We start from the raw sequence: 20,463 nt of genomic DNA on the forward strand, positions 1-20,463 counted from the left end.
GTCTCCACTTGCCTGGTATTCAAATTCAAAAACAATTACAATGTCACAAAAAACTTTTCCGATCGTCCTAAAAAATGGAAGGCCCCGTTCAACATGAACAGGTCCCATCATCAGTGCGGTTAAGGTCAAAATTAGGAAGTTGCTTCCAGTAGTATCATCTGTTAGACTGTCAGGAAGTTAAGCATTGACAAAAATGCAGAGAGCCGGAATGTGAAGCATGATATAGCCCTCAAATCAAGAGCATGACCCAAAGTTAAAGGACTGACCGCCCAACAACTCGAAAAGACTTAAGAGATGCTAGAAAATTCACCGAACTTGAATCCTTAGATTACTTTATGTGTAGGGCCGTAAATTCCAAGGCTTGTGATACCTACCAACGCAATGTTGATTACTCAAAGGCCATCTGTGGGAAGAGAGTAGAACAGCTTACCCAAAAGCACAGTTAAATACGTGTGACAAGTTTAGGTTGGAGGCTTGTATTTCTGACAAAGAACAATTGAAAAAATTATTATAGGTAATTTTTTTAAAATTTAATGCATAATTTTCTCTCACTACTTGTTTTTGTGTGAATATTTTTTTGCATAGAAGTTTGGTACATCCTTTACTCCAAATTATTTTCGCCCCTTTCATTAAATTTAACAAATGTGTATATGTCAAGTTAATGATTTGATGGTTTTATTATTTATTTGTTCTGCAATTGTTGTTTAAGTACTTGTATAATGTAAGTTTAATATTTTGGTCAATAAAAAGAAAAAAAAATTGTACGTCTAGGTGACGTATACAGTACTTTATACGTTAAGACGTCTTTGGGAATGGAAACCTTATTCTAAGAATTCTACAAACAAAAAATTTCAAACCACATCAGTTTTCATGTACAAAATGAATAGATTATGTGATTTAAAATATTTTTTGTTTGGGGGAGAGAAAATGACTCTAATTTTCTTACTTCCAAATTTATTTTGTACGTGGGATTCTCTCTTCTCCAAACAAGTTATGTTTTAAACCACAGAACTTCTTCATTTGTTAAAAGTTGAAAATTATAATTTGTAGAGTTTTCAGAAATAAATTTTCCATTGTTCAATTCCAAAATTATTCATAGAGGAACGTCAGACGATCAATAGATGCGCAAATTCAACTTAATACAGAGATCAGACTCTACCAAAATTACGAAAGCATGGCCCAATCACCCCCACTTGTCGTTATTTATAATATTTAGTGATAAATTGAGTCTATAGTGTGATAATGGCAAGAAACTAAACGATACAGCTGATAAAAGGGAGTGAATAGAGAGGAAATGTTATTAAAAGGTCTTAAGATGAAAAAAATAATTTATAATTATTATCCTCAAATTTTAGAACAAAAAACATCTACTTTAATGCGCATGTAAATATCATCTTTTTAATTTATACGTAATTTTTTTTGGCATTTTAACAGAGCAGCTGTCCTTTTCACTTATTTCATGATGGAGTCTAATCTTCACATGTTGTTTTGTCTGATGTCTTTAATTACTTGACTCTTACATTCATTCATTATATCTCGTAACAGACCTGTTGCTAGAGTGGTGTTTGTGGGTACAGCGTTTGTTATCGTCAAAAAATTAATTATATTTTTTTCATAATTAGAATTAGTTGCCATCTTTAAAGTTAGAGAAATTAACTATCTATCAAAAATTTCTCTAAAAGTAACTCCTCCCAAAGAAAAATCCTAGTCACGGCTCTGAAGCTTACTTCCTTCAGAAAGAAAAAAGGTCAAAATTTACTGGTGGTCACCAATTATATGACAGTCTTCCCAACTGTTGAACGATTAATTATTCTAAGCCAGCAATATATTCATTTATTAGAAACTTAATTTGAAATTAAATTAGGTAACCTTAATAATTGAGCAGATAAATTGATAGCTGACAGAGATAAATATTTATTATTAATAATTTGAAGATATCCTTGTGTCTACTATGCTGTGAAAATTAATATGCACTTTTGACACAGTGCATACCCCAAAAACGTAAATTTCGACACTCTTATTTTTGTTAGCTGTCATTTTTTCCTCTTTTCAATGTTCTTAATATTGATTGGTTGAACTTGAACTAATTTCCTACAGTTAAATTTGGGATTTGTTCACAGATAAGCAAGTTCAATAGATCAACACTTTCAGAAAATTAATATAAGGCAATTGTAGACAAAGTTACTACCAATTACTGATTTTGGAACTTATTTTACTATCACTTTTTTGAGAAAGTGTTAAAAAATAAAATAAAGTAGACCATAAGCAAACTAAAAAAGTATATTATCAGCAAGTTGGTGTCTGTAGCTTTTTTTTAAAAACTAGTTGTTTAAAAAAACGGCCCATTCTGAGTATAATTTTTGCAGTGCCCTTTATGTTAGAACATTATTACATATATTTAAAAAATATAATTTACTATTATTTCTCCGCAAGACTCTCTGTTCCTTTGTTTACAAATTAATATATATAAGTAAACAACGCTCTTACCCCTTTACAATCCCAAGACAAGAATAATATAATTATGCACTTTTTAGGATGGTGAATATTTAAATCCTTAGCTTACTTTTACTATACAATATTTTGTAATTATTATACATACGGTTAGGGAAAAAAAAGAATTTTTCAATAATTAAGTTGTTTAGCAAAATATGTTTTGAATATGTGAAGAAAAGTACCCAAAGTTGTCATAGGTTTTGTATGTCCTGTAATCCACATGTTAATTTTTGAATTTATAAACTTCGACAATGAAGGATTTTTTTTGTGCATTCAATTAACAGGGTGTATTTAAAGAGGTTACATAGTTATTTATACAATAATTCATGGTACCCATGGCACCATCTAGCGAACGAAAAGTATTATGGTAGATTTGGAAAAAAAATTGATAGTGTGGTCTTTGTTTAGCCATTAGTTTTAAAGCTAAGGTAAAGATTGAAGCAAGACGGGATAAACAGGCTGAGATAGTCCAGCCAAAAAAATTCTCTTTCACAATTTAAATGTAATATAACCGGCAAAATCTAATGTTTTATACAAAAAAAAAAAGTGGAAAATATGTTATTTTTTCCTAAAAATTGAGAAAAATATATCTTTTGACAAAGATATGTGCAATCACATATTTTTCCGCGCCCCAGTTATAACTAGTGTTAAGGTGCCCCTAACCTTAAAATTAGAATATTTATTTACCGTAAAAATCTGGATAGGATAAGTATTTTTTTTTTTTTTTAGACAAAAAGTTAATTTTTCTGTTATCTGAAGTTTATAATAAAACTTAATTTTTTGGGAAGATTATGTGTTAATAAGTAAATAAAACAATTTTTGATTATATTTGTACTGTAATGTATGTTTCAAATATAAAATAATTTTTTGTTTCCTGCTTTTTTGCCATAAAAGATGGATTTATTATCATGTTTTGATTTTATCTGCAGATAGATTCTTAAGTTTGTTAAATGGAATAACTCCGACATAAGATTATCATCCTATACAGTTTTTCTGTCATAGTTTGCTTTTTCATATTTAAAAAAAAACTCTAGTAATCGACTAAATTCAAATGGAAAAATTAGAAACAATACATAATTCTTCATTTTCCCATTAAATTAATGACTGTCAATGAAGTAGATACCAAGAAAAGTTACTCTCATCCGATTATTTTATTTTATGTTGCTTTTAATGCAAAGTGGTTTATGTAGTAAAGTATTTGTGCCCAAAAATGTGGCTTTTAATCTAATTTTTCTCATACCCTAAATTTGACTATAATGAATTAAGCTCCAGACGAAAAAAAATAATATTAATATATATATATCAGTCTTGAATTTATTCTTCTTTAAATATTCCTCCTCGTATATTTCGGTGACTGCAATATAAGTCTAAAGCAATTTTTTTATTCACCGTTCCTTTTATATGTACAAAATTATCCATTTTCATCCAACAAGATCGATGAGATCCATTGGACGAGAACTTGGAGATTCAGATACGACTATCCGTCACAAATGACCCTATTGGGATTAAAATCGTTTGTCACATGGCTGAAGCATCTTCTCACTCAAGTCATGAGAGATTAACGTCTCGATAGATCCCAATGGCTTTTCCATTATGAAATGGATCGATCGTCAAAATCTTCTCTGACCATAAGTTTATTAGATTTTGACTGGTCATAATTTATTGGAATTGCTTTTGTCTATTTATCAATCATTTCTACACTAGTTGGGAAGTCATATTATATTACTTTCGATTAATTTCATTTTTTTATTTGACTGGTTTCCAGTTTTATATTCTGAAACTGTACATGTACTATTTTTAGTCCTAATTGCAACCTACAATGTATATCGAAGATAATATACACTTTTTTTAAGAATAATATTGATCTTATATATAATATAAATAACAACATTTTTTTTAGTTTCAATGAATAATAACCACTGAAGAAAAAAACAAAGTGAGAATCTAAAAAGATTAGTGACATTGGCATTCAAATTGTTTTAGGAAATTAGTCATTTTCAATGCCATTTATTTCCTCTTATTTTTCTACGAGAGCTGATACATAAAAACCATCCTCTGAAAGTTTGTAGACATAATAATATAATATTGTTTGCTAGATTCTAAGCGAATAGTATCAGCATATCTAAAAATACTAACTCCGAATTTTACGACAATAAAGTTAATATTCAATCAAACTAAACAAAATAGTGGTTTATGTACAGTGAATAGATAATGACGATAATTAATGAATAGAATAGAATAAAATTAGCATTAAACAATATATAGAAATAAATTATCTTACTAACTTCAAATGCAATAAAAAATGATTGGCCTTTATTGCCACGCATTTAAACATTTACAATCTTATTATAGTATAACACAATTTATTCGAAAAATAGTTCGTTAAAACATAGACAAACGAAAATTAAAATGACCGTTATAAAATATGGCACAATCAAGAGTATTTAAAATAAATAATTTAGAAATAACATCAATTGGACGATGAACTAAAAAAAAACTGTCCGTAATTTATAGACTATATATTGCGTTTTAATAATAATTGCATCAACTCTTTCATTATTTGAAGTAGAGAGGAAATCTTCTTTACCCAGTTGTTTATTGAATACTGTACTTACCATTTTAATAACGTCCCCATAAATTTTAGATAAACATTTACATTCCCACAAAATATGATCGGTTGTCTCTTTTGAACATTGACAGAAGAAGCAAATCCCCCTTTCTTCATTAAAATACTTAGAAGCAACCTCGAGAGTCCCAGATAATATTCTGTATTTAAAACATCCTTCGCTCGAAGTAAAAAAACTTATTGGTGATTGTTTTAAGGTTTTCTTGGCTACGTTTTTTAATGCTGCGTCGTTCCAAATATGCGTTGAATCGTGTTAAGGTTGGTGTGTACAAACGTTTTCTCAAGTAGGAAGTACTTGTATTACATGACATGACTTCAGCCTAAAAGGGACGAGAGGACGTTTTACTGAAATGTTTGGTCCAAAAATAGATTAATAAAAGACAAAAGCCATTTTATTCATTACACAATCTGTCAAGTTAATATCTGCAGCAATATCGGAGTTTATGGTACAAACAACCTTTTTGGTTAATGCAACCTCTAGTTGGCATTTCCCATCGTAAAGATAACTTTTTGACTACTTTAGTAGCACCATTACAAAAAATTTTAAAACACTCCGAGTATAATGCCACCAACACTTTAAAAACACATAAAAGTCCCAAATGTGGGCTTAGCTGAAATTCCACATGGTTTAGCTTTAAGAATTCAATTAAATGAATTTTCCAATAGTCGTCATATTCCATAATTTTCTAATCCAATAGAAATTTAGAGTTTTCCATAAAAAACGCATTCCTCCACACCCAGGCCCCCAAAGTTCAATAGGTTATGACTCTTATGTTTTTTGTTTTTTTTTGTCAATAATTTCAAGTAGGAATCTTCTAGACATAATATTTCACTAGCGATAATGTTGTTAAAAGGTGTAACACATAGACATTTTAAATTTGAGTGTGGTAACTGAAAGCCTTTTATTCCATCTCTATGATTTATTTCTTGTATTAGCCCATCAAGGCATATTATAAAAAGTATTGGGACAGAGGATCTCCCTGAAGAACGCCCCTGTTGTTTGAAAAAAAATTGACTTCGTTTTTGCATTTAATCATTGTATGAGTACGCGCAACCATACGAATTATAAAATCACCAAAGTCCTTTTCGGTAAAGCGTTTTAATTATGTACTCATGAGACAAGGTATCAAAAGTCTAGGCAAAATCCACTGCCATTGCTGTTAAGTCAATGTAAGACTCGACTAGAGTCTGTTGTGTAAAAGGAATAATATCAATAATCTTGTTTTTTACAAAAACATATTGTGATCCATGTAAAAGTTTACTTAAAACTTTGTTTATGCGATTAGAGACTACGAATGAAAAAATTTTGAACAAGCAATTTTGCAAAACAAGAGGTCTTAAATTTTGAAGATATCTTGTATCCTTTTTCTTGTTTCGGAAGCAAGACTCTGAAGCGAAGTCAGGGAAAAAACAACACAAAGAACCTTTTCATAAAACAAAACTAAAATCGGTGAAAGATAGGAGATATATTTCTTATAAATTTCGAAGGTAAAACACGATGGACCAGAAGCTTTATTTAATTTCGCATTTTTATTAATAGCACATATAATTTCTTCTATTGAAAGGTGATCCTCAACCATGTTGTTTTCTTCATTTGATAGTGAAAGCTCTTGATCAGACCTGCATCTGAGGTCTTCACAGAAAGAAGCATTTCTTTAATTGCATTTCATACATTTTGATGTATATTTGCAGTCGATACAATTATACATATTGGAGTAAAAAGACCACATCTCCCTGGAAACTAATTCAGGATCCTTCTATTCCAGACTATTTTTAAGCATGATTGAGCTATTATAAAGGTTATTTTTCTTTTCAAACTGTAAACATTGTAATCTTGATTTTGATATTCAATTTAACTCTATGAAAAAGGTCTGTTTCTTGATAAAGTTGGCCCAGCAAATATTTTTAACATTTTCAGTTATTAATTTTTTTTTTTTTTTACATTTTCTATTTCATTCAGTTGACTGCTTCTTTTCTCGGCTCGTCTTGCACCTGCTTGTCGACAAACACCTTTTATTTGGATAAACATTTTTTTCAATTCAGTGAAAACGTCATTACTATTCTTAACACTTGATTTTGTATTTTCAATTTTCTCAATTATTCTATCATTCACATCAATCTCCTCCAATAGTAAAGAATTAAGCTTCCAAAGACCTCTAATGCTTGCTTTCCTTCAAATGGGGCTCACTTCAATAAATAAACCCCGATGCTCAGATATGTTAGTGTTTATCACTTTGTACGACTTTAATGTGTCTGTTGGATAACCTTTAAAGAGAAAAATATATATTCTCGAGGAGACAGGTCTGGAGAATCTATCCACAGAAAAAAAAGTATGACTATAATCTTTTACTAAGTCAGCACAGTCATAACACCCGTGGGTCGTTCAAATAGTAGAGAGAGACACCGTAGCTCGAGGACGATGATTCTTAGTACGCTGAATATAATCTCGACCATATTTAAGTTTTATGTTAAAATATCAACTCATTAAGGTTGGTACACGTGAAATAACAGTTGAAAGTTTTTCGTTAAAAAAAACGGGATCCTTACAATTTGGCCCGTATACCCCAATTACATCTAACAGAGAGCTTGATAGCCTATATCAGACCTTGATTAGATTACCATCAGAACAACGGTATTCGATTTTTGGCTGTAGTTTTTTTTTAATCAATAGTGAAACACCCCTTTTTGGATGTAAGAGGGGCATATCAAACGAAGAAAATGAAGAGTAGCATTCTGGCAAGCAAAAGTGATTCTCTAAACTGCACATCGTGTCAGATAATATAATAATACCAGGAGTTTTTAAAAATTTTAATAATCTAATCAAATCGTATTTTCTCCCCAAACTCTGAAGGGAATTGCAATTTAAAGATAAAAAGAAGATCATGATTGCTCATTAACTTCTGTCGCCATTTGAGATTCTGAAGCAAGTATTTTTGTATTGGAGGTAGATCTTGATCTACACAGAATAATATTTTTTTCAGAAACATCACCAGCGGGTTTTCTTGATGAAATATCACCTTTGATTTTGTCTTTTGGTTGGTTTTTCAATATTTCAACTTCCATTTTTTCATTAATTTCCAATTCCCCGGGTAAACTTGTTCTGAAATTCTCTACACGTGTAGAAATCAAATTTCTACTTTGGAACTTATTAATTGTAATAAGTTGTTCCTTCTCCTTGATACTACCTTGAGATAATCATTCCCCTTCATGCTCATCTTGATTAACATTTTTATGATCATTAATCCCAGCTGCTTTATCAGGTGATTCAGTGAGAACATCTGAAATGTAGGATACCTGAGCATCAGCTTCTTGAACAATAGTAGTAACACAGTTGCTGTCAACCTCCTTGAGTGATTCTAAGGATATAGGAACACTTTCATGAGGATAATTAGCGTCTTGACTTGTCTTTGTAGTAGTATCCTTATTGGCAGTTGATTCATTTTCCTCGAGTGTAGCTCTATACAACTCTCTTTCTCGAAGAAGGGTAGATTTTTGGGTGAGAACAAATCTATATTCAAAAATCTGAAGCCTTTTGCCAGACCAGTTAATCCTGGAATGGCCAAAATGGAAGTATTTTTGACACTGCTGACTGACTCCATTAAATTAAGTTAACCAAGTTGCCATGAACAGAATAGTTTGAGACATATTCGACGGATGTCCAATAACCTCAAAGGTATAGTTTGATGATCTCCAAACAGACTTGTAGTTTTTGAACTTTTTTAAAGCCTCAATATCATCTGGGTTAGGTTCGGGTTATGAATTAATAACTTCAGAAAATCTCCCTATCCAACCCCCAAGTTTTTTTTTCGTCGACCCTCTTAATGGTGTTGACTGCAGTAATTTTATATTTTTTCCTGACATCGAGTACAATGTTTGCAATGTCTTTTATTCTCATGCATACCGATTTCATTTGACCATTGTAACCTTCTATTTTTGTGACAAAGCTTTTTTTAAGCACTTTTCAACGGGGACGCACATCCGTTGCAGTTTTTGTATAGAAAGAAGCGTAGACGAAGCTATAGCATGCTTGAGCACCGGCTATTTCATCCTCCCTAAAATGAAAATGATGCGCAGTATTGTACACTTCAAGAGGTTAATGTTTACATTATTAAATACATGATCGTTATCTTCTTCAGTTAAGGAGATATTAAACGTTTCCCACCTAAACGTAGAGCTTAGATTAATTCTTTTAAGAGCATCATTAATATTTTTCTCGCTTTTCGATAAAGCCTATGTATAAGACATTTTAGTATTGATTAAAGAGAGGTTGTTGTCAGGAGGTCAGTCGGTAGGATTCTCATTCATAATAAATGTCTACTTCTTCACTACTTTCCTCCTCAATATATATGTAGACAGGAAACATAATAATAATATTAATATCAGAAAAGAAACACCCTCACTGCCTACATAAGAACGGAACTAATTGTGCATAAAATCTTCACGCAACCTTACCGTGAGGGGTAAAGGTGAATATGAGTAAGAAGAGAGACAGCAAATCCAGAAATGCAGATCTTACAGTCCAAGATCCAACGTCTTCCATATAATTAGGGATTTCCCCAGAGAGGATTTGTCTAACGACTGAAGAGACACAAAAAATCACTTTCAAAACGGGCTATGTCCTTAAATATGCTATTTAAAATAATAATATCACTAGAGACCACTTGACACTTTTGCAAAAATTATGTTATAAAATCTTCTGTAAATTGAAAATAATATATTGTTATTTAAGTTTTGAATTTTATGTTCGAAATGCATAGTTTTGTCGCATTTCTTCCTAAAAAATGAAAATTGACGTTTAATAAAAAAAAAGAGAAAAAAAATGAATAATTATAAAGAAAAATTGTATGTGTCATATTCATATGCAAACAAATCTCCAAACAAACTACTTCAATACTCCATAGGAAATCAATTTTTTGTACCTGAAAAAAATTAAACTCAAGTATTTTCAAGATGTCTTATTTTGTTCATAACTTTTTTGATTTTAAATAAATTTAGAAAACGTAGTTATTCGTATAGTTGTTTTGTGAGACACCAGTCACTTTTTGATTTGTAACTCAACCCCTTATCTAGTCTTTGTGAGCTCCAAAAAACATTTGTTGTGCTTTGGTTATAGAATAAGTCCCCCACCTTATATGAAACACACCCAGTGCCGAAAAGCAGTGCCCCTGTTATAAACCTAACTAGGTTCAAAAGAGGCATCCGTCTAAAGTTTCAGCTTCCTAGATCTGACGGTATGGGCACCCATAAAGGACAGATACATAGACTATATTATAAGTACATATACAGATAACATCGTCTTTGAACTGTGAGATTTCAATCTTAATCAAATGTAAGGAATATTGAAAATAACAATTTAATCGACGATATAATATATCTACTTGTAGTTAACTAATAGATACCTATTTATTTATGAATCTATGTATATTTTTATTTGACTAGCACGAAAAAGGAGCAAATTGAGTTCATTTAATTTTATATTACTTTGTTCTGCTTCATCAATCAGGAGTCTGTATGAAGCAATAGCCTTGATTTTGTTTGTATAAAAACATATGCATAAGATCAACAGAATATTGACAATTCTTTTCAAAAGAGCCAATCATACATTCAACATCATTATTGTAATCCCTTCTTACTTCTTTTTCAGACTGATTTAATACACTTGGGTGCTAAGTACGCCCCGTGCATGAGATGGGATGAAGTTTTGAATCGAGAGATACAAGAGGAACGTCTGAAAGAACGTGATACAGCTTGTTGTATACGCAAGGATCGTGCAGGTTGTGTTCAAAGCCCAAAGTCCGAATGCTCCAAATTTTCCGACTCCACTCCGAGGAGCAATTGGGTAAGGGTTTTCCATCGTCATTATAATAATCGTACATAGGTCATTCAATGAGAAATTTTCACAAGGGAACGGATTATACTCAAATTTGATAAGGGGTTTTACTAACAATAGACTAGCTCAGAAATTGAATTTTGGATCTGTAACTCAATTTAACTCTTAGTTCTGAGGGATTAAAGAGTTATAGAAATTAGTATTTTGATTAACAGTATCTCGTAAACCAAAGCAATGATAGGCAAGTATAATACATAATTGAAAAGCTATCAGTTAGCTTAAAAAAACCTATGTAATAATTTTTTGGGTTTTTTGTTATAAAAAGAAAAAAGAAGTTTCCCAATAACCTTTATTTTTTACGTTAAATTTTTCAAGGTATTCTAGTATATGGTCTTCGATTTTATTTTTAACCATAAAAAGGTAAAACTTTTATAATTGAAATAAAAAAAAACTGTAGATTGGAAAATATATGTTATTAGGAATAGTTGTGTGGTTTTAAAAAAATATATAAGGGTTTTACTTTGATATGGTTAAAATTTTAAAAAAATCGAGTGAAAATACACCTTTTAAAAATTGAAGGTAAAAAAATATGGTCTTGGTTCACTCTTTTTTTTTTTCATTTCAAACATTTGTATGAATCGATTTCCAGGGCACGTCGACTAAAATCTACCATCACCACTTTCTCTTTCTAATTATTTTTCCTTTTTTTCTCTCTCTCTTTCTATACCAAGAACTTTTTTTCCCTAGACTCAACTAGATATTAAATATGCTGTAACATAGAAAAGTGTAGATTTGGGAAATTAATCAATTAGATTATGAATTTTTATTTTCTAATTTTAATTTTAATTAATATATTAGGTTGCTGTAGGATTAATATCTAGTTGAGTCAAGGGAAAAATTTATTGGTATAGAAAGAGAGAGAGAGAGAAAAAAAAAAGAATTATTAGAAAGAGAAAGTGTTGATGGTAGATTTTGGTAAACGTAGCCGATTTACATACAAAACATTATTTTCTGACTTATTCTACTGTTAAAAAACCACACACCAATTTTTAGTCAAATCCGTTTCCTCGTGAAAATGTTTAACCCAGATAACAGATAGGCTGAAAAGTCCTGGGCTTAACGCAGAAAACACATTTTTTACTTTGTTTTTTTAAAGATCATTATTACTTATTTTTTATTTATTTTTATTATTCGCTATATAAAAGAGAGTCCTCCCCATAGTACTTTTCAGACTACTGCTTAGCTTGAACAGTATTTTTTCCATCAAGAAGTAGTATAAAATCAAATCACGATTTTTGTTGCTGTTTTTTTTTTATCCTTTGTTTTGGAAATAACAAAAGTAGCGTCACACATAGGACAATAACTCACAAACTACAGAACGGATTGTCATCAAATTTTGTCTGCTGTCTTTTGTAAGTTCTTACTAACTGAAAATGAGGTGAATTAAAAAAAATATAGCGCTATCTATGTGTGAAACACGGGACCTTTTAGTTTATGTTATACATATGTCAATGTAGTGCGAGAGGAGCAATTTTTTCTGATTTTTATTTTTAATTTTTTTCAGTGGCGCCCCTCGGAGTGGGGTTCTAAATATCAATATCCAAACGAAAACCGTCGATCGTCCGGACCTGTCTGCGGATTGGATCCTGCGTGAGTTGATTAATATGCTATAAATTATTAGAGTAGAGTGAAAAGTTGAGATGTGTTTTTATGGAAAGAAAGATATCAGTTGGTACTTCTACTTTGATAAACCATTTTAAATTAAGCTTTTTATGTATCGTTGAAGCAACAACTTGTTCCTTAACCATCCTTCTACATCCTTCATGGAATCTTTTTTGGATCCCTTTAACTCTTCTCTAAGAGAGAAGATTTTCTTCCATCAGTTATTGTGTATTGGTTACTATTAGATATGAAGTCATATTTCTGATAATCATATGATTATGAAATAATGCTACTACATTTAAATCAAAAAATAGAAATGATTTATAAGAGTACTTATAGGTGAGATGGAATTTATGTAAGAGCACCAGGTGAAGGCTGGAGTGAAAAATTTGGTAGTACTGAATTAAAACCATTGTTAAAATCAGCTGCCTGTGTTATGTTGTTGTTGTTGTGTGTTTTTTTTTTGGGGGGGGGGAATAAATTAATTCTAGAAAGAAGAGAACCTTCTACATTTAAAATAGTATTAGTGCATGGAAAATATTATAATTATATTTAAATTCATATACATATTTATTTTATGACGCATTTTTAAATCAATTTACACCAAAGATAAGAGAGAACTCTTCTTTTAGAGGAAGATAATAACAGACCACGACTTAGTAAATTATTAAAAAAAAAAAAAAAGAGCAAACGCATTAATCGTTTTTCTTTTTCTATTCGATATACTTAGTTTTTTCCTTACACAGATCCCTCCTTTCTTTAAAAATGAGGCCTCCGTTTTAAGTCTACCGATTTCAAAAATATTTGCTTCAAAATATTCACAAGAACAAGAGCTTTAATTCATTTTTTATTAAAAAAAAATAGCAACTGAGTAATAAATACCATGGAAATATTATTGCTAAAACCTAAAAATGGCGCCCCAGCCATGTTGCAAGTTCAATTTTTCTAATTTTTTTGGTAGAACTGATTTCACCCTATAAGCATTCTAAAAATAAAAGTGGAATCTAAATGGAATTATCGTCATTTAAGCCTATAGTTGGAAAAGGTCATATTTGCCGTAATAGTAAATTCCTTATTTTTCACACACATGGATTCCGACCCATTTCACATCTCTATTAGTTACTATTCTTAAAAATCAGCTGATTTTATAAAATAAGAATCTGATAGAAAATAGCTGACTCATCTTAAAAAATAACGCATACAATTTCTATAGTTTGCCAATAAATGATCTTTTTAGGACATTTTGTGGTTTTATACATAAAGGACCACAGATTTTTCGTGCACTTTGAGAAGGAACTATTAGATTTTGTATTTTAAAAAATAATTTTGAAATGAGAGAGTTATTCAGCTTGAAGACCTTAATATGTTACCCAATATATTAAGTACATTAGTTTATCAGTAAATATAATGTTCGGTTGATGAGATAAAACAAGGAATATAAGATATTTCGCAAATGCAAATGTTTTTTTTTTTCTTTTTTCAAATTATTTATTTGAATATAATCCTAATTTGTCGATTTCCACCATGGAACACACGCAAAATATAGAAAGGAAATAAGCAAATTTTCTACATCCTGTATTTATAATATGTATCCGTAGAAAAGAGGTAGCAAAAAATAAATCAAGTCTATTTATATATGCATAAAGAAGAAAGGAATACACTGAATTGTAAATTTATTTATGCTACACATTGCACATCTATTATAATAAGTGTCTCAAGTTATATTATTCAAATGCATGGCTATGTACATTTCATCAGGAAAACATTAATGTAATAAATTCCATGTCACAGGTTAAAGAATCTTTCACCACGGGATTCATGGACTCAGTAAATCAAAAGCCAGGGGCGTTGCTAGCTGTCATAATTTAGGAGAGCTTAGCCCAAAAAATTTATAACACAGTAATATTACTGTTTAAATACAAAAGTTTATTTTATAAATACCTATATTTTGTACGAGTTGCGATTTTGTACAAGATGCAACTTCTATAAGCAGGAGTTGTACAAGTTACAGCCCAAAAATCAGATAATTAATTTTTTATGAAGGATTTACAGTACTTATTGGGATGAAGATAATGCAATAATTGAATATTCCATGGATGATTGATATATTGCTGGACTACTTTAATATAAATTACTAAAATATAAGTATTCTGGACCACATTATAAAGTTCAAATGCCCACAAATATATTAATTATAAATACGTAATAACCATATTATTTCAACAGATCAAAATGGAATTATAATATCCATAACAATTAGAATGACCGATATTGTAATGAAATAATGCATTTTAAGACGAACAAATTGCAACTTGTACAATATGCTTATACAAGTTACAACTCATACATACATCGCAAATTGTAAACAACATATACATATCAGAAATAAATTGGGGCGGCTTTAGCCTCCCCCATTCTTCAAAAAAAAAAAAAAAAAAATAAGGGCTGACGATGCCACTGCCTAAAGTACAGTAGTGTTGGTTTTTCGTACGAAAATCCTATACCAGTATGAGATTTTTATAACTTTTGTCGCCATAATTAATTTGGTCTGGATTGCTTCAAAAGCGATCCAGACTGATTTGATAGATTGATAAATTATTGATGACGTCATGTGTGACGCAAATGACTGATTTATGACGTATTAATCAATTGATGTTCATGTAGGAGGTCTTTATAGATTTGAGGGTCCAACCACCGTTTTTGATAGTGGCGGGCCAATGTGTGAATAAGTGTCATTTAAAATACTCCTGCTATCAAATAATTGAAAATTCTAAAACATTGTGAGGGCCATCCCATTCCTTTTCTCACTTCTCTGCTGCACGACTTCTTAAGTTTTGTAATGCGTTCCCAATTTTTCTGAACACTGAAAACAGTGGGTCTAGGAATTAAGAAATTCGACCAATTGTGAGACCAAACAAAAATCGCTTCATATAAGGAACCCGAAAAATTGGTCCTAGATTTAAAATAGGTTATATTATGTCCGCGGTCTAAAGCCACAATTCGATCGAAATATCAGTCCAAATCAGTCGATGAAAATTCACTTCAAACCAACCTGGATCGAGTCTCAACACTAGTGGGTATATGTAACATAATACACTATGTTACCTAACTAACGACTAACTGTAAAATGATTGTGGTAGAAGGGTTGCAGACAAAATGGTTTGAGTAATATCGTCGTGTAGTCAAATCGTGGTGTACATTATCATTGTGAAACAAAATTATTGCGGGTAATATAATCGTGAAAAAACATAATACTAAACAATAAGATTGACAGTAATTTCATTGAAATTATTTTATATTCAAGCAATCAAACTATTGAATGATTAAAGAAAAAAAATACCTCACTCACCCCCTCCCCCGAACATTAAAGAGCCCTTCTGATATCCAGAAATACACCCCAGTCCTCATTTGATATAGTTAAAGTGCTGGGCCGAAAGGAAGCTTAAACTCCACCGGGGTTCTAAACATCAAGGACCATTTTAAATATACTATGAAATACCCCAGCCCACTGGTTGTACAGGTGAAGTGTTGGGCTTCAATGCATTTTAAACTCCACCGCCGCTGTATTTCTGAGCATAAAGAGCACCTTATAAAATGTTACAATATACCCCAGTCCACTGGTTGTGGAGGTGAGCTTCTGAGCCCCACGAAATGATAAATTTATCTCTTGGTTGTCTGTCTTTAAGAAACTGTTAAGCTGCAATTAGCTGTATTATTTTACCAGAAATTTTTGAACTCAATAATTAGGAAGAATGGGATTACTACCAACTGATTATGGGCTTTTTTTTTCATTGCGAGCCTCAACACTATAAAATGAATATTCTTTTTACGGACTTTTTTTGTAAATATTTGTATGAGTAAAATGCTCTAATTTAAGGTATTTCCGACTCATTGTCTTCATTAAATAAGTATAAATAAAATATGTACACATTGTAAATTAAAAATCAGGCTTCCAAATCTATGTAATGACAAAAAATAAAAAGTAAAAAATTAAAGCCAATATAAAATATAATTAAAAGATGGGAAAGTCTGCCAAAACCTCAAAAAATAGATATTATAAGATAAAAGGAACTATATAATAATAAAAATGAAGAGCAGCATTTATGTCTTGGAGATGAAATTAATTTCCTTCTTTAGTGTGCATTAATTATACTATAGTTGAATAGCATATTTTATTTAATACAGTTTATATATATAACTTTTTATACATATAATATGTAAATCCTATTATAAGATGAATGACGTCATGCCGTTATCATCTTTATAAAGTGTCATCCCACCCTTTCAGCCTCTTACATATATACATATATATATATTACGACAACTTAGTACATCCTCGCCATCTTGTGGATATCGATGTTTTTTTTAATTTGCTCATCCCTTATGGAATTATTTAAGTTAAACTTGAAACATAATGTTATTCATAATTTAGCCCTAATTAGGGAATTATTCTAATAAAAGTTGGTAAAGATTGATTAATTATGACGTCATTTTGCAAAGCTTGATTCATATTTAATAATGACGTCATTTAGAAAATATTGATTCACATTTAGTAATTACGTTATTTAGAAAATATTGATTCATATTTGATAATAACGCTATTTAGCTGAACATCTAAATATGCAGTAATGACTAAAGGACTCAAGAGAAAGAGGGGACCCTCAGTTGAAGAAGAGCATGTTTTTCCTTCTCGTCGCTGATTGGCTTAAAATTATTAGCAGCCATATTATCTATTTGAAAGGTCTTGGAGGAGTGTTATTCACTATTTTCTGAACTTAATTTAATTATTTGTTATAATTGGCCAATAATTGCAATAGATTTTTTATAATGGTAATTCTAATGTTTTGTAGAGGGTATTATCAAATTAAATCATCAACGGATAAAATTATCTAGACTTTTCCTCCATAGAAATGTTTACCTTTCCAAAAGATATAAATATAAGGAAGTTGTAGAGCAATGCCACCAAACGTGCTAATTGGAAACCAAACAAGAGGCTCATGAATTTGTCAAGTAATACATATAATTATTTTATAACTATTGTTACTATGTGAGGAATGTAAAAATTAAATTAATAGTTCCGGTTAAAAGGATATCAGCGGGTTTTATATTCTAGTTTATATTTGCTTAGGCTCATTTTGAGTATAATGTTTCTGAGGAAGTCTCCCAAAGACATATATATATATATAGGTATCTATAAAAGCTATATTTTAACTGAAACTTTTTATTTGGGAATCTATCTCATCTACATATTCAAACAATAATTTGCCAAGAGAAATTTACGTATTCGTCTCCTTGCCTATGTATTCTTGTTTCTTTGTAAAGAGTTCCTGGATGAGTTAGGACTGACTCTCATCCCATTTCAGATTTTAATGTCAAAGAAATTTAGCCCTCGGAATCTGTATCTTTTGTGACTAATGACTTACCCACGAAGTTAACGAAGAGTTCATATCGTTCTGGATCAGGATTTTTTATGATAATATGAATATGTCCAATCATGAATTTCTTCTTGACACGTACCTAGTAACGGACGATTAACTTAAATAGAGTTCTTTGCATTAAAGTAATTTTGAAAAGAAATGGATAGTACCATTTTTGAGTCGAGCATTGAGAGTGTCAATGAAAAATTTAAAAAAATGTAACATATTGTTTGTTCATATTCTGTATTCCTGAAAATAGTCCAATCTCCATCTACGAGTAAATAATAAATTATAACTTCTAATAGTACTCGCTGAATCCTTACATAAGAAATATATTATTTCCTTTATATTTTTGTATATAATCGGAAACCGCAATCGGAGATTTGAGGTGTTTTTTTCTGGAATCGGGATCGGCATGGAGAAAATAATGTTTAATTTGTGATTCCAAGTCTTGTTTTATTACTTTTATAGATTATAAAAAAAAAAAAAAATACCCCTCCAAAATTCAGGAATTTTCCTTTTTACTAGAAAATTTAATATTTCAAATTTAATTTAATTTTTCGAATTTTTTTCCAAAAATGTAACTTTCTGTGATTCAGTTTTTTTTATTTAAAATTTAAATATTAAATTTTAAATTGGGGACAGCTTGGGATTTTTGAAATTTTTTTTCAAAAATTTTACTTTTCGTGAACAGGTTGATTTTGTAAATTTTTCTCCAAAAAATTTAATTTTTCGAGAATAGCTATGGGCTTTTGAAATTTTTTTCCAAAAAGTTTTACTTTTTTAGGATTGTTGTAGATTTTTGAAAAAAAATTAAATTTTAAATCATATATTTGAAATTCTAAACAAATTTTAAATATAAAATTATTTATGATGTCATATATATGTTTTCAAAATGTAAACATGGTACAATGAAATCATAATTAGTTTAAACAGAGATAGCTCAGAGGAAATTTCACCCCGTAGTCCCTCGTGGAATACGGAGCTCCGAATTCGAGGATCTGTTAAGATGGATGATCAAATTAAAAGGTAATTTCTTTGATTCCCTTCATCTTTCTTGTGTTCTAACTCTAGGAGAAAGCAGAAGTCCGCTTATTCCGGTCTTAATCAATTAAGAATTATCCTAAGCCTTAGCAATTGTCAAATTAAAAGCATACCTACGGGGTGGTCAATTAAAATCTGAACACTTACTAATTCAATAATTAATTAATGGCGAGGGATTGAAATTAATTCATATTTTGATATATTAAAGTATAACAATTAGTTACAAAACAAAACAAATCTGAGCTCTCTACCTTACGTACTACAAGTTGAGAAAATTGAACGTGATCGACGAATTTACATTCACACACTCCCATTTAGGAAGAAGGGCTCTGTCTAAAAGGTCCAACTGGACTCGGAGGAGTTAAAGAAAACAGCCCAGGCCAATACCCTTCAGTCCATGAGGGCCCCTGTAAGGGATATCGAGGTTTCACACCAGCCTGTCTAGAGACCTATCAAAAAATTTGGCGGAAACAGCGTTGTGAGGATGGAGAGGCCACTTTTGACACCAACAATGAAAAAAACCCGTCTTCTCCGTTGCAAGACTCTTTTGAATGAGTCTTTTGAAGTCTTTTTTGATACTTATAGCACACCGACATCCCTGATGCCGACCTCCTCTACCCCACCTTTTGGAGGCATGTTGAGGGGAAGGGCAACAGTGTCTGTTATCCAAACACCAAGGCCGTCAAAGTTACTGTTAATCAGCACTGGGACGCTATGACAGAGGGTTCTAGGCCTTCTACAACCACCTGGAAGGATTTATTGCCGCCATGGGTATTTACATTAATGATTAAGAGAGCTCAGACAAGCATCTATTATAGTACTAATTTTGTTGAAATTCTAAAGTTAATTACTAAATTATATCTTGTTGAAGTTTAAAATTCACAATGTTCAGATTTTAATAGACCACTCGGTAAATTTCAAATCATACTATATTTTTGTTTTCTGGTCATCATTTATTATTGTAATACATGGATGAATAGATACTGAATTATTCAGAATGTTATATGTATACAGTTTTTGTTCTAGAACATACCGTGTACTTTTTAGATTTTCAAAGTTATCCAGATATTTATAATCAATGTATTAAATATTGTATATGAAAATGTCAATGAAGGTTGATCTAGAATTTAAAAAAAAAAAAAAAAAATTGGTACCTCATATAAGAACAAAAAAAATAGGTCCATAGAGTGAGACCCAAATAATCGGTCTATAAACTTAGACCAAAACATAAAAACGGTACTAGAACGAGTCTCAACACTAGTGGTAACTTGTGGGGTCGCTAGTCCTTTAGGGGGGGGGGGCTTGATCCCCCTAAAAGTTTCTGAAGCACCTCCTTTCTAATTTTTTAGTATATTCTATATATATGTCAAATATTTATAAGTATTTTTAGG

General features: G+C 30.8%; 1 protein-coding gene across 4 annotated transcripts in view; it reads left to right on the forward strand.

The window, feature by feature from the left end:
* Window positions 1-20,463, forward strand: part of LOC121120381 (uncharacterized) — a 69,202-nt gene that overhangs the window by 37,048 nt on the left and 11,691 nt on the right. For 2 of the 4 annotated variants that reach the window (XR_011780538.1, XR_011780540.1), the window contains exons 10-12: window positions 10,764-10,958; window positions 12,514-12,599; window positions 17,520-17,621. Coding sequence is in view for 2 of the 4 variants with exons in the window: in XM_040715248.2 (XP_040571182.1) it covers window positions 10,764-10,958; window positions 12,514-12,599 (281 nt within the window). In the remaining 2 variants the exon portion in view is untranslated. The remainder of the gene's footprint in view (window positions 1-10,763; window positions 10,959-12,513; window positions 12,600-17,519; window positions 17,622-20,463) is intronic. The other 2 variants (XM_040715248.2, XM_040715255.2) reach the window with 1 other exon arrangement.

Source organism: Lepeophtheirus salmonis, chromosome 1 (genome assembly GCF_016086655.4).
Source record: "Lepeophtheirus salmonis chromosome 1, UVic_Lsal_1.4, whole genome shotgun sequence".
Lineage (NCBI taxonomy): Eukaryota > Metazoa > Arthropoda > Copepoda > Siphonostomatoida > Caligidae > Lepeophtheirus > Lepeophtheirus salmonis.